Below are 14159 nucleotides of genomic sequence, written 5' to 3'. Positions count from 1 at the left end.
TATGAAGATTCTTTTTAAATGAGAAAACAGACTGCTGGATGTTTAAGACGTTTGTTCAGGAGCACACAGCACACAGCACACAGCACACAGCACAGGGCCACGCACTGCACATCTCCCAGAGTGTTTGTCTGTGTATGTCTGCTCACCTGGAACCATGGCCTCCAGAATCAGCTAGGTTTGCTAGTTGCAAATACAATTAATAATAATGAAGAAGTGGAAGCAGCAGGTGTTCCAGTGTCCTGGGGTATCACAGGAAAGATGGTGGTGGTCTCTGATACTCTGTATCTAGCTTCTTTCTGATTTGCAAGTTCCAAGATAGGTACACTTGTCCAGGTGGCATTCACCAGCAAGCCCAGTTAGGAAGGCAAAGCAGAAGGGTCACTCCAGGTGTCACGCCAGCTTTGGCTATGGAGCAGGATCCCTTCAAAGAGACAAATAGTACATGGATACTATTTAATATGTTCTCATCCCATAACTAAATTACAAAAATCCCCTGACAGTTTCAGCCTTTTGTTAGTTCATTCCATGCCCTCTGGCTTGTTACTATGTGAATGCTAGCTTGGGGTGTTTTCTCTTTGGGAAATCAAGTTTCTTAGATGGAAAGTTTCCCTCCACGAGAGCTCCTATTGAAGACTAAGGAAATGCAGGCAGGGGCACACCTGCCAGGCACACATCTCTTATTACTTTTAATTTTTCATTTACTTTTTTTTTAAAGTTTCAGTCAAAACACACAGGAAAAAGTGTATATGCCTTTAATCCTAGTACTCAGAGGCAGAGGGCAGACTGATATCTGTGAGTTTGAGGCCAGCTTGGTCTACAGAACAAATTCCAGGACAGCCAGGGCTACATAGTAAGACCACATTTTTTTTAAAGTATGTTTTTGAGTTTTAACAGTATGGATACCCTACCCAGACCCCCCTCCAATCTAGATGCCACGAGCAGGTCTGCTTTCACTAGCTTATCCCCTAAATGATAGCAAACCCCTCTACCTTGCCCTTTTGTGAGAGGATCTTACACAGTAGCCCAGAACTATGTTGGTGCCCTATTTCATCCACAGCAATCCTAAGTGCTGAGATTCAAGCCTGACTCACCATGACCCACTTCTTTATGTGCGTGGTGCTGGAATTGAACCAGAACCGGGGACGTACTCTTCCTACAACTGATCCACACCCTGGGCTTCTGGTTTTTCCAGACAGAGTTTCCCTGTGTCCTAGCTGTCCTGGAACTAGCTCTTGTAGACCAGGCTGGCCTCAAACTCACAGGGACTCAGCTGCCTCTGCCTCCCGAGTGCTGGGATTACAGGCGAGCGCCACCACCGCCCGGCTGGGTTTTTAATTGTAATCTCGCTTGTTTGTGAGCTGTTTAAATGAACAACATGACAGGCACATTCTTTTATCTTCCTTTGATTCTAAGTTTTATTAATCCACATCACACTGTGTGGCTGTCTTGTTCCTTTTCAGAACTATAACATTTCATAATCAAGATGGAATACACCTCAATGCTGATGGCACTGGGTTAGTTCCAGTCTGGGATGATCACACATACTAGAAAGTGTTCTGAACAATTTTCTCTCGGGTTGGTCTCCAACCTTGGCTTATGATCCTCCCATCTAAGTAGCTGAAAACAGCAGGCACATGTGAACCTACTAAGTGTGTCTCAGAGAACACCAGTAAATACTTTTGATAAATACCTAGGAGTGGCAAACAGGATACCCTCATCAAGTATGTTTCCTTTCAGTAGACAGATTTCTGAAATGGCTGTACTAGTAACTAGAAGTCTCTTGTTTTGCATTCTCAAAGGCCATCTACCTTTCAGTGTTAGAAAAACAGGATTGATGACAACTCAATGCTCCCCAACCCTTTGGTGCTCATGTGTGTGATTGTGCGAGTTGTTATGTTGCATGGGATAGCCTTGAACTCACGATCCTCCTGCCCCAGGTGTCCAATGCTGGGTTTATAAGAATGTGCTACCACACTTAAGAGATGAAAATGGAATGCAGAATAACAGGAGCTGAGATCAATCCCCCTGCCTGCACAAACTGGCAAACCAGTCCCAGTGTGCTTACAGAATTATATAATTCTCTCTCTCTCTCTCTCTCTCTCTCTCTCTCTCTCTCTCTCTCTCTCTCTCTCTTGAATACAAAAGTGGACATGTGGTAGTCAGAAGACATGTTTTGGAAGTTAATTCTTTTCAGTGGGTGATATGGATTGAATTCAGGTGAGGCTTGCAAGGCAAGCATTTAGATCTGTTGAGTCACCACTTTCAAGAACTAAACCTTTAAACTTATTGTTTTGGCGAGTCAGGGCCTTGCCAGCCTTTCATGCAATGGGGCAGCTCAACTGTTGCCCCTTAGTTCATAGTGAGCCAAATGGCAGGCATGTGACCAAGCAGAGCAACCGCCAGCAGGGGAGGGACAGAATGGATCTTTTTTCTGAGATTACAAACCTTAGGGGTCCTTTCAGGGTTACAGGGTTCACAGTTTACTGGGAAGGCTTATCTATAGTAATAAAGTCTACACAAGGCCAAGAGTAAGTCTTTGACCCAGGGACACTTCTGGTCTTATCAAGATCTTGGTGAAAACCAGTTGAGCTGCTTTTTCTATTTAACTGTTTTAGCCTGCAATCAAACCCACCCAGAATCTGGTGCGCCACAAATCACAGGCCCTTCCTCTGTGGAACAAGGGCTGGAAACCCATGGTCTCCACTCTGGGGAGTTAGGTCGCTGGTTAAAATGCCCGTCAAACAGACAAGCTACAGCCTAAACTGGCACATTTGAGAAAGAAAAACCAAGTCTTACTCATTGAGGCTTCTGATGCCTTGCCAGCCTGTGAAAGTCTATTTCTCTATCCAGAGATGGGCGCAGATCCACAGGAAGATGGCAACCTTTCCAGATGACTCTGTCCCTTCCCGATTGTAAAAAAATGACCCTAAGCCGGGCGATGGTGGCACACGCCTTTAATCCCAGTACTCGGGAGGCAGAGGCAGGCGGATCTCTGTAAGTTCGAGACCAGCCTGGTCTACAGAGCTAGTTCCAGGACAGGCTCCAAAGCCACAGAGAAACCCTGTCTCAAAAAACCAAAAAATAAATAAATAAATAAAATAAAAAATGACCCTACTCTGCAGCTGGGATTCGTCTAGAAGTCCTGGCAACCATCCTGCTCTAACTTCATGGGCACAACTGCCCCTCCTACCCTAACCTAGATGCAACTGCTTTCTAAACATGTCACCGAGTGGACACTTTAGGTGACAGGACTCCAGGGGGCGCCACTGACACCTGAAGGAAAATGGGTTCCTGGGCCTTCCTGCATGCCAAAGTTGATCAAACACAAGCGCCAGCCATGCGTTCACTGCTGCTTACTGGAGGATGTCAGGAAGTGGTCAAAAGCAGAGACTTTGGAGTCAGGTCAGAATGCCACAAATATGGCCTTGGAGGAGTGCCATCAAATCTCTAAACAGACCTGTCATTGCCAAGAATCCCAAGCTAAACTTACCTTGGACCTGTTTTCTCCACTAAATGGCCCACCTGCCACCTAGTCAAGCAAGTTCATCTCTTAGTCCAATTTACCTCTAATTATGTCCTAAATACATCTATTTTGCATCCCTATGGTCACTTAGCCCACACAACTCGAACACCTCATCTGTATCATGTCATGGTGTTAAGAGGTCATTCTGCTGACATCTTCGAAATGCCTTTCCACCTTGGAATAAAGTTAGGGAGATGTGGCCCCCACTCTTGAGGTCACCTGCTTGTATCTTTCCTGGTATGCCAGCCACTCGTCCTGTGCTCATAGCTTTGGGCCCCAGGAACTTTGCACAATGGTTCTTTCCCTAGAACATTCTTGCCCAATTCTGTCTCAGCTTAGCTGCTCATCCAAATATTGGTCCTTCAGGGAACAATTCTCTGAACCTTCAGAGGTCGGGCCTGGCGACCTTCACACTTCACTTGTTTCTGCTCAGTGTCTACAGTAAGTTCCTGGGTACATCGGTTAACATGGTGTACCTGCAGGGCAGCACCATCTGGCTTTCTGCCCTGACTTGGTGACGATGGCTCCGGGATGGCCAAGGAAAGCCACCCCTAACACATGAACCATTTTAACTGGAGAAGAGCTCAGAGGCGGTGGAACATGTCTAGGAGTTAAGACAGTTCTAGTCTGGTATACTTCTGGCCCAGTGATGGCGTGTCTCAAATCAGTGATCTGAGCTCCAGACTGTCGATCTAGGCTAAGGCTCCCAGAAAGGGAATGTTTAGGACTCTTAAGATGTGATTTTGCAGAGAACCTAGACAACAAAGAGGACCTTAAGAGAGACATACATGGATCTAATCTACATGGGGAATAGAAAAAGACAAGATGACTCGGGAGGCAAAGGCAGGCGGATCTCTGAGTTCGAGACCAGCCTGGTCTACAAGAGCTAGTTCCAGGACAGGCTCCAAAACCACAGAGAAACCCTGTCTCGAAAACAAACAAAAAAACCCAAAAAGACAAGATGTCCTGAGTAAATTGGGAGTGTGGGGAGACTGTGGAAGAGGGCAGTAGGTAGGAGAGGGGGGAAGGGAGGGGAGGAAAATACACAGCTCAATAGAAACTTTTAAAAACCTGATTTTGGAGGCCACCTTTCACAAGGCGAGAAACAGGAAGCTCAGCTCTTAATGAAAGTTACCAAGAGTTAGGACCAGTCTGACTGCAGAAGCTGCCAGTTTATAACCCAATTATTCTACATTTTAAAAACGGATTTCATTTCGCTTTAGTCTGAACTGAACTTGCTTTGGTGCTAGTGAGGACTCTGAAGTGGGGTGAGCTGCAAACTAGCTCCAACTAATGTTCATTAGTGGCAGTGCGTGTCAGATGTCAGGTGAACTGAAAGCAGCCGGTGCTTAAGCTGCCATAGACACCCCCACTCCCTCCTGTCCCTTATTCCCTTCCACCAAAATCTCTAGTCCTTTTTCCAGATTCTCTTTTTCCCTGTTTTCTTTTGTTTTTTCAAGACAGGGTTTCTCTGTAGCTTTGGAGCCTGTCCTGGAACTTGCTCTGTAAACCAGGCTGGCTTTGAACTCAAGAGATCAGCCTGCCTCTGCTTCCGAGTGCTGGGATTAAAGACGTGCGCCACCACCTCCCGGCTCTCCAGATCCTCTCTTGAAGGGCTAGGACAGCTCAGCGGCAGAGCGCTTGCCTTGCCTTGATGGGTGAGTATTCAGTCCTCAGTGGAGCAGATCAAACCACACCAGACCACCTCAGCATCATCAGATGTGTGGGAAGTCATCACTCCAAGCTCCAGCCTGTTATTCACCCTCCTGGACTGTCCTCCAGTCCCGTAAAACTCCTCCTCCCAAAGGGGTCTCTGAACATCTGTCCTCTTTGTCCCTCTGAGGTCTCACCTGAGGGGCAGCTTCTGTCTGGACCCTTTCCTTCTAAGGAAGTATCACTTCAACTGCTTTGTTATGTCTTATCTGACTCCCCTCTGTCTAGAGACAAGCTGTGTGTCCTGCTGCGTCCAAATAGCCTTGGGCAGTTCTCAGGAACTGTAGCGCGCCTGCGTGTGTTTGTGTGTTTTCCCTCTGCTTCTGGGATTTGAGCCTCACTAATGCATAAGTCTTCTTTGGGGTTCAAGATCCAGGTGCTCCCCTCTTGTCACAAAGCCCAAGGCCTGTGCCTAGGGCTCCTGGCTCCTGCCGAGCTGAAGCCACACCTCAGAAGCAGGGAGATGAATCTCTGGGCTGAGCCAGGGTGGGAAAGAGTGGGAGCTCAGCATGTTGGCAGGACCACCCATGGTGCTGCACCCGCCAACAGCACGGGCAGGAAGACGGCACAGGCACAGTTCCAGCATTTACTTTGGTTTCACTCAAGGCCCAAGGAGCTTTGTCAAGATCAAATCCTATACTCTCCATCACTCTTCCTTTAGCCACTTCAGCAACTGGGGTGTAAAGTAGGTGATGATAATGTCGGCACCTACATAGAAAACAAAAACGAGAGGGTTATGTTATGACATCAGCTCTAGCACACTTGGGAGAGGAGGGCCAGGCAGGGAAGGACCACCATGGAGAGGCACAGCATGGTGTCGCAGCCTAAGACTGAACCTGGGGCCCGATTTGCTGATGTGTGATATGTGCAGAAGAAGCAGGCAAGCACTAGCCTGAATGTCCCAGCTGTCTGGGGAAACCGAGGCCCAGTATGGCACTGAGACCAAACTACAGACATTTCTAGCTGAGGCTCTTTCTCCTCTGCCATGTCACTCTGAGATCCAGCCAGACTTAGACCCATGTCAGGAAGCAAATAACTACCCACAATTCCAATTCCAGTTCCCAGTGATCTGATGTCCTCTTGTGGCCTCTGCAGGCACTGCGCATACATAATACCCCCCTCTCCGTCTCTCTGTCCCTCCATCCGTCCCTCCCTCCCTCTTTTTGAGACAAGGCTTCTCTGTATCTTTGGTGGTGCCTGTCCTGGAACTAGCTCTGACCAGGCTGGCCTCAAACTCAGAGATCTGCAGGCCTCTGCCTCCTGAGTGCTGGGATTAAAGGCGTGTGCCACCACCGCCGGGCTTCTATTTGCTTTTTTCTATGGACCTTTCTGGTAAGTGGGGATAACAGGCGTCTGCTGTTAAACCCATCCTGATGACAAAACCTGCTCCCATTTATAAGGTAATAAGAGTGTACACTGCATATTATCTCAGGCACTCCTCAGGACAGTACGGACCAGGACCCCAGCTCTCACAAGCAGAAAGCCTTACGGCTGTCCTATTCCTCTCATCGCTGCAGTTTTCTGCCCTCCCTCACACTCTTCTCTATTTGTGCCTGGTGATCCGAACTGGGCAAAGAATCCGAGCTTCTTAAGACTTTTGCTTTCTTTCTTGGGCAGAGTGCCCATCATGCCCTGTGGCACAAGTCACAAACCCCACCCCTGCTTACCAGCTCTGCGGAAGGCAGTCACAGCCTCCAGTACAGCAGTCCTGAGATCAAAGGCCCCAGCCTGGGCTCCGTGCCACAACATGGCAAACTCTCCTGACACCTGGTATACCGCGAGGGGGAGCTCGGGGTGCTGCAGAGAATGGCAGATGGGGTCAAGTGACTGTCTCTTCCTTCCTGCCCCGTCTGAATAATCACTGCCACTGAGAGCCTGCTCACTCTGAAACCGTCTGTCCACAGCTGTCTAGGTGCTGCCATGAGCCAGGCAGAACTAAGCAGGGTGGGAGAGGGTTCCTGTTCTGGCTCAGAGATTGATTCTACAGCCCCCCTCTCCCATTTAGGGTCCATTACAGGGGACAACCTCTCCCACCCTACATTCTGTGCTTACCTTGTCCTTCACCTCCCGCACCACATCCAGGTAGGGCAATCCTGGCTTCACCATGAGCATGTCAGCTCCTTCCCGAATGTCCCGGGCCTAGGGATAAGGGCAAAGTGTGGGTAGCGCCTGAGACAGGGACAGGACAGGACAGGTGGGTATGGGGTTTAAGTTGAGATCACTCACGACTGCACGGAGGGCCAGGCCACGTGCTCCAGGAGGCAGCTGATAACAGCGGCGGTCCCCAAAAGCTGGGCTCGACTGAGCTGCATCCCTGCAAAGAATATCACAATGCTGGGGTCCAGCGTCAGGAGACTGGGCCAGGAATTTAATAGACCACTGTTGACTCCACTCACCGGAAAGGGCCATAGAAACAGGAGGCAAATTTGGCACTATAGCTCATCACAGAGACCTAAAGAGAAGACAGTGGAGTCTAGGCCGAGTCAGCCCTTCCCAAATCCCAGGGGTCAAACAAGGGAAGGTCCTCAGGCAGGAATCAAAGGACCTATAATCTAGTCTCTGAACACTAGGCCTTGAGGTGTAACCCAAAGGGCTCACCCAGCGTTGCTCTCAATTCTGAGACACACTGTGTGTACTGGCTCACGTGTAGGTACGTGTGTGTGCACACGCATGCGGAGCACAGACAACAACAGCAGCATTCCTTAGGTGCCGTCTACGGTTTCTGAGATACCAAGGGTAGGCTAGCAGGCCAGCAAGCTCCACCTCCCCATCACTGGGATTACACACACACACACACACACACCACCATGCCTGCTTCTTTTTTTTTTCTTTTTTTTAGTTTTTTGAGACAGGGTTTCTCTGTAGCTTTGGAGCCTGTCCTGGCACTAACTCTTGTAGACCAGGCTGGCCTCGAACTCACAGAGATCCGCCTGCCTCTGCCTCCAGAGTGCTGGGATTAAAGGCGTGCGCCACCACCGCCCGGCCTATGCCTGCTTCTTACATGGGTTAGAAGATCCGAACTCAGGTCCTCACACTTGCAAGCAAGTGCTTTACATATACCGAGGGCTGCCCAGGCCCTCTCCGTCCATCCAGCCTCACACCCAGCCCGGCCAAGGTCATACCCTGTTGCCAAGTCCGTGTTTTAGCAGGGCAGTCTTGATGGCTTCGACACGTCCGTCCATCATGTCTGATGGAGCTACAACCTGACATCCTGAGGGACAGAGGGTGACCTTCAGAATTCTGGATCTTTCTTGCCCACATGCTGACTCCCTGTCTCTGCTACTAGAGCACTCACTCACCTGCCTTGGCATAGGCCAGTGCCACCTCTGCCAACCGCTGTCGGCTTTCCTCAGCTAGGAATGCTCCTTTCTCACTCAGGAGGCCTGGGAGACAAGATGGTGGATTGGGAGTGTACCTTGGCCCTTGTCTGTCCCCACCCCGGGGGATCGCTAGGCTGAGATAACACAGTCTGTATGCAGGAGCTCACCACAGTGACCATGGGAGGTGTAGGGGCACAGGCAAACATCACAGGCCACTAAGAGGTCAGGGAAGGTCTTCCTCAACAAGCGGATGGCCTCAACAGCCGGGGAGTCCTCAGAGTCAGCTGCAGAGCCCTGTTCGTCCTGGAACCGGGGAAGGCCAAGGCGGTACGTCTATTACACATCTTTTCAGAAGGTATGCTGGCTGCCACTGAAGAACACAAGCCCAGCCCCATTTACAGAGTACAGCAGAACCACCCAGTTAGGCTGTCACAGGCCTACTTGTGAGCTTCCTGACCTGGGGTCAAAGGCAAAGAATACAGCAATGCGACTATGGTCCCCAAAGCCTGCCCAGAGCAGAGCAAGGCCACAGTGAGCACAGCGCTTCAGTCCTCCCTCCCTCGGGCTTCCTTTGTCTTTCTTTCCTTCTTATATATGTGTGTGTGTGTCCGTCCGCATGTGGAGAGCACAGGCCAAAACTGGGTGTCTTCCTCAATCACTATCCACCTTAGTTTAATTGTTTTGTTCTGGAAGTAGGATCTCACTTATCATGTAGTTCTGGCTGGCCTAGAACTAGCTGTATAGACCATGCTGGCTTTGAACTGAGAGAGGGACTGCCTGTCGCACCAATCTCATGCTGGGATTAAAGGTGTGTACCACCGTGCCACAGGTGTCCAATCAGGCAGACCCCAGTCGCTACCTCCTCAGCACCGGAGAACAGTCATGCACTGCCTCTCAGCTTTTCAGAATGGGTCTTGGGACTGAACTCAGGTCCTCAAGCTGGAGCAGCAAGCTCTACCAGCCCAGGCACTTCCCTCAGCTTCCTCTCCACTCTTCCATTTGTCACCTTGGGAACTGTGCTGGGGACACCAAAGATCAGGACAGCGCGCAGGCCTGCTCCCACCAGGGGTCTCAGCATGTCCTCTAGCCGGTTCACGCCATACCTGGGGAGGGCAAGGAAGCGCAAAGCGCTGAGGGAACAGGTCTCCTGCCCAGGCCTTCACGCCTTTGAATAGTGCTTCTGTTACAAGTCAAGCTGCAGGCTGGGGTATAGCTCTGTGGAAACACACTTGCTAGCATGTGAGAAGTCCTCAGTGAACAGCCAAGCTGCATAGGGTACCGGAGAGCACAAGCCCCACAGTCCAGGACCAAGTAGCAGCATACCCACCAGAGAGACGGCCAAACTGGGTCACAGACAGCAGAGCTATGCAGTTAGCTGTGGCAGACCCCTCCCATCTCAAGCTCAGTTCCTGCCTACAATAGCCTCTGCCCCAATGTCCCCGATGGTGGGATGCTTGTCACTTTATGAGGTTGCCTCCCATACTAGCTAACAGTTTACTCTCCACGAAATCCTTCTTTCCAGTGTCTTTCCATATCTGCTACCTGTTAAGTGTGCTTCTACTTCCTGGCACCTGCACCTGTGCAATCTCTCCTTCCACCATCCCTGCCACCCACTATAACCCCTACCTGGCCACTCCTGGGAGGCTGGCAATAGGCTGGACATCATCAGGAACATCCCTGCAAGAGTTGGAGAGGGTTACGAATTAATGGTTGTGTGACTGAGAAGGATGGGATGTCTGAGCCCCCTGCCTGGCCAAGCCCAGGCCTAATAGTAACAGGAACAATAATAGCATGGCAGTAAGAGCAACGGTACTGAAGGACTTGACTCTGAGTTCAGAGGGTCCTTGTGTCCGAGCCAAGCATCTCCTTTAGCCTTAGGCACTTCATCTGGATCCTGCGTAGATTAATTTCTTCAAGCACTTAAGATTTACCCAACAGTTCTCATGTGCTAGGTAGTGTTCTAGGTACTGATAAGAACAGTGAGCCAATCAGGCAACAATCCCTGCCCTCCAGAGTTGGGACACATAAGAATGTCTTTTTCTTCCTTATGAAGAGGCCAGGACTGCAGGAGCCTAGCACAGTACCTGCTATGCAGTAAGCACTCCACAGGTATCTTCTGTGGTTGCTAACAATTGCCTCTTAACTCAGACATAACATTTGACCCAGATACTTCCTCCTGTTTTAACCACCAAAGCTCTGGAATGGCAAGGGTAATCTTGACTTTACAACTGGAGTGACTAAGTTCTTTTCAGAGCTTGTATGGTTCCAAAGACCATAGTCCCCAACCTCACAGACCACTTTAAGGCTTCCCCCTCCCAACAGGACTGACTGCTCCAGGTCTGGCACACTGCTGGGGACTCACGTGACAAAGATGGGATAGATGAGGTTGGAGGCACTGATGGTGGAGGCAGAGGCCTGCCAGGTCCGAAGCAGTGGGTGGAAGTAGCCGCTGTGTAGTATGGACTGGTGATGCATGGTGTGGGCGGGGCACAAGGCAGCCTGCTAGATGGACTATAGGCTCCGGGTGTCTGCTGTCCACTCAGCTCTGTGGGGGATCAACAGGAGGCATAAGACGTGACATTCGGAGGACAGTTCTTTCAGGTTTCTGCCTCCCCTCTCCCCAGTCAACTGCTGTCCCTCCAGAACAAGGTAAGGCAGGGAATCCTGTAGAAGTTTCAGAGAAATTTCAATCTAATGATAGCATTTGGGCTGTAGTTCCCAGGACTGATAGTTAAAAAACAAACAAACCAGTTTTCAGGGGCTGGAGAGATTGCTCATGGTTAAGAGCACTGGCTGCTCTTCCAGAGGACCTGGGTTCAATTCCCAGCACCCACATGTCAGTGTACAACTGTCTGTAACTCCAGTTCCAGAGGATCTGACACCTACACACAGACATGAATACAGACAAAACACTAATGCACATAAAAAATTACATAAAATTTCTGGCAACTTTAAATTGTATCTTAGTAAAGAATCTGAAGATTAGAAATAAAAGAGAAACCGAATGGATCCTTCCTTGCACATATTTTGAGAAGTACTGTTCATTCAACATTTAAACTTCATTTATGCACTAAAAACGCCCATGATTAAGGCAGATTGAGAGGTTAACTTTTTTGTTTTTTTGTTTGTTGTTTTTGTTTTTGGAGACTTGTTTCTGTAACTTTGGAGCCTGGCCTCAAACTCACAAAGATCCACCTGCTTCTGCCTCCTGAGTCCTGGGATTAAAGGCATGTGCCACCACCCGACTTTTTTTGTTTTGTGAACTTTTTTTTTTTTTTTTAATGTGGTGCCATGGATCAAACTCAGGGGCTTTGCACATGGGAGGCAAGGATTCAACTACTAAGTTACAGCCCCAGCCTTAGGATTTTGTGTTGATTTTGAGGTAGGGTTTCACTATGTAATTCAGGCTGGCCTCAAACTTGATTAGCAAGTATTTTAGATAAGCAAAAAGAAAAATGCCCTGGAATTCTGCTGCCAGTGCAAAGCACTGTTAATGCCTTGGCACATGGACTGTGGCCAGAGGCACAATGTATTCCAAGATCAAGTACTGCGTGCATGACTGGACAGAGGGACACACATGTACCTCCCCTGTACAGTGTCCTCTAAAGAGCTCGTACAACCAAGGAGCCTTCTGCGCTGGTCAAGTACAAACAACTGATCCTCCTGCATCTAACCCTCAAGGCTTAGGATTATGTGATTCTCAGACAGGAACCCAGGCTTCTGTGAACGCCAGGCAAGCGCTCCACCAGTCCAACTGCTTGTTTTGTGATGGCACGCTCCTCTCTTTCCCTAGGCCTACACTCTGCACAGCCTCACCCTCTCCCGGGCTTCCTTCTTGCCCACTTCACAATGCCTCTTATGTAACCGTTCTTTGTGGCACTGGCTTATCTTGCCCTAGTAAACAGAACTTCTACAGGCAGTCCTGCCTCCCACACTGTGCTCTCCCCGGACACATGGACTCTAGCACAGAGCAAGTATTTCATCACACTGAGCACAAGACAAAACTGCATGCCTCAAAAGTGATATACACCACGCCACACTGTTTTGGGAGCACCTACTGTGTGCCAGCCCCTGACAGCACCCTCACACATGCCTTTTGGAAGTCATAGGCTAATCCTGGGGGAGGGGGGCAGGACCCCTAAGTACATTGCAGAGCCAGGCAGCCCAGGCCTACATGATCCTGGGACCCAGAGAGGAGGGCAGGAGAGCTTGTAGGAGACAGGGCTTGGGGTCTCTTCTGTGGGATGTGTGATTCTGGCAGGAGGAAAGGTGAAGATTGCTGTGGACTGTTCTAAATACTCACGGATGTAACAGGGACCACGTGATAGAGGTGGAGGAATTGAGACAGGGACAAGCGTCCTGAGCAGCAAATAGGGCACTGGCCTGACGCGCCTTTAAGAGAACTCTTGTGGCTGAGGAGATCAGGCAGGAAGCAGAGGAGCAGGGGGAGGTCAGGAGGCAGAGAAGGGCCATTTTGAGGCAGCCAAGAAGCTGTCTTCTAGGGAAAATGCTCTGACCCAGGGGACAACGGAGACAGGAACAAAGCAGGAAGAGGGTACTGGGATGAAGGGCTGGACAGCTAGTTCCATTTTAGACATCTGCTTTCAGAGATACCCTTTGGCTACTAAGCAGACAAGTTAAAAAAAAAAAAAGCCACAGAAAGTGGAGGCTGGTAGGTTTGAATCCCTGGCTCTTCGAACAAAGGAAATATCCAGGATCAGAGGGGAGGTACTTACCCAAAGTCCTGCAGCAAATCAGAAGTGGAAACAAGTCCAGAGCGCTGGAATCCTTCGCTGTGCCCTGCTGTGTTTGTTTCTCAGTCCTCCCAACTAGCTCAGGGGCCCATCTTATCCCAGCTGGGGTTATCAGGACCACGCAGGACCAACCCTATCACCACACCCCTGGGTGGGCCAGCCTCATCACAGGACACGGGCGGCCAGCCCTCCTTAAAGATGTCACACTCAGCACACGCGAGGATTTATCTATCCACTTTGTGCAAAACTTGGCTCTGTTATCTGCCAGGAGTTAGCCAAGATGTAAAATTATTTGCTCAAAACCATATAGCCAGTTAGTGAAAAAAAAAAAAAAAAACAGAATTTGACCTTGTTCTGGGCTCCAGCTGGTCTCCCTCTGCGGACACTGATCTACTAAGTCCAGCAGCACAGAGCACTGAAGGTAGAACTTCAGCTCATTTAACTGCAAAAATCAATATAGCGTTCAGTGAAATAGGAAATAGAAGCCAGGAGAGGTTATGGAACTTGCTCAATGCCATTGTGGCTTGGAGCCAGGTTTTGAAACCAGGTGCATATTTGGATTCATCTGCCCAAGAACATTCTCTGTAGCAGGACCTGGCTTCTGGAATCCACACCTGCATTCCCTGGCTCTCACTCATCACCTGTAAAAGCTTAAGGGAGTAACTGATAGGCCATTGGCCTAAAAGTAAAACTTGGAGGGCCACCTAGGAGCTGTGTGGTTCTCCAAATTCTACTTCAAGGTAGCTTGGAACTATGGGAGGAGTGCAGAGGTGTGAGTGGTGGGAGCTATGGGGGGGGGGAGTGCAGAGTGTGGGAGGTGGGAGCTATGGGGGGAGTGCAGAGTGTGGG

The 14159-nt window shown here is 49.6% G+C and overlaps 1 protein-coding gene across 4 annotated transcripts in view; it reads right to left on the bottom strand.

The window, feature by feature from the left end:
- Positions 1-5808: 5808 nt before the first annotated feature.
- The window catches only part of Alad (aminolevulinate dehydratase), an 11323-nt gene continuing 2972 nt past the window's right edge, over positions 5809-14159 (bottom strand). For 2 of the 4 annotated variants that reach the window (XM_005352623.2, XM_005352622.2), the window contains exons 2-12: positions 10919-11101; positions 10183-10233; positions 9563-9659; positions 8724-8859; positions 8536-8619; positions 8359-8447; positions 7633-7688; positions 7463-7550; positions 7289-7375; positions 6904-7033; positions 5809-5944 (exon numbers count right to left, since the gene is read on the bottom strand). In XM_005352623.2, coding sequence (XP_005352680.1) covers positions 5883-5944; positions 6904-7033; positions 7289-7375; positions 7463-7550; positions 7633-7688; positions 8359-8447; positions 8536-8619; positions 8724-8859; positions 9563-9659; positions 10183-10233; positions 10919-11031 — 993 coding nt within the window. In that variant the 5' untranslated portion in view covers positions 11032-11101 and the 3' untranslated portion in view covers positions 5809-5882. The other 2 variants (XM_026782202.1, XM_005352624.3) reach the window with 2 other exon arrangements.

The sequence above is a fragment of the Microtus ochrogaster genome, chromosome 10, assembly GCF_000317375.1.
Source record: "Microtus ochrogaster isolate Prairie Vole_2 chromosome 10, MicOch1.0, whole genome shotgun sequence".
NCBI classification, from domain to species: domain Eukaryota; kingdom Metazoa; phylum Chordata; class Mammalia; order Rodentia; family Cricetidae; genus Microtus; species Microtus ochrogaster.
This window is presented reverse-complemented; position numbering and strand designations above follow the sequence as displayed.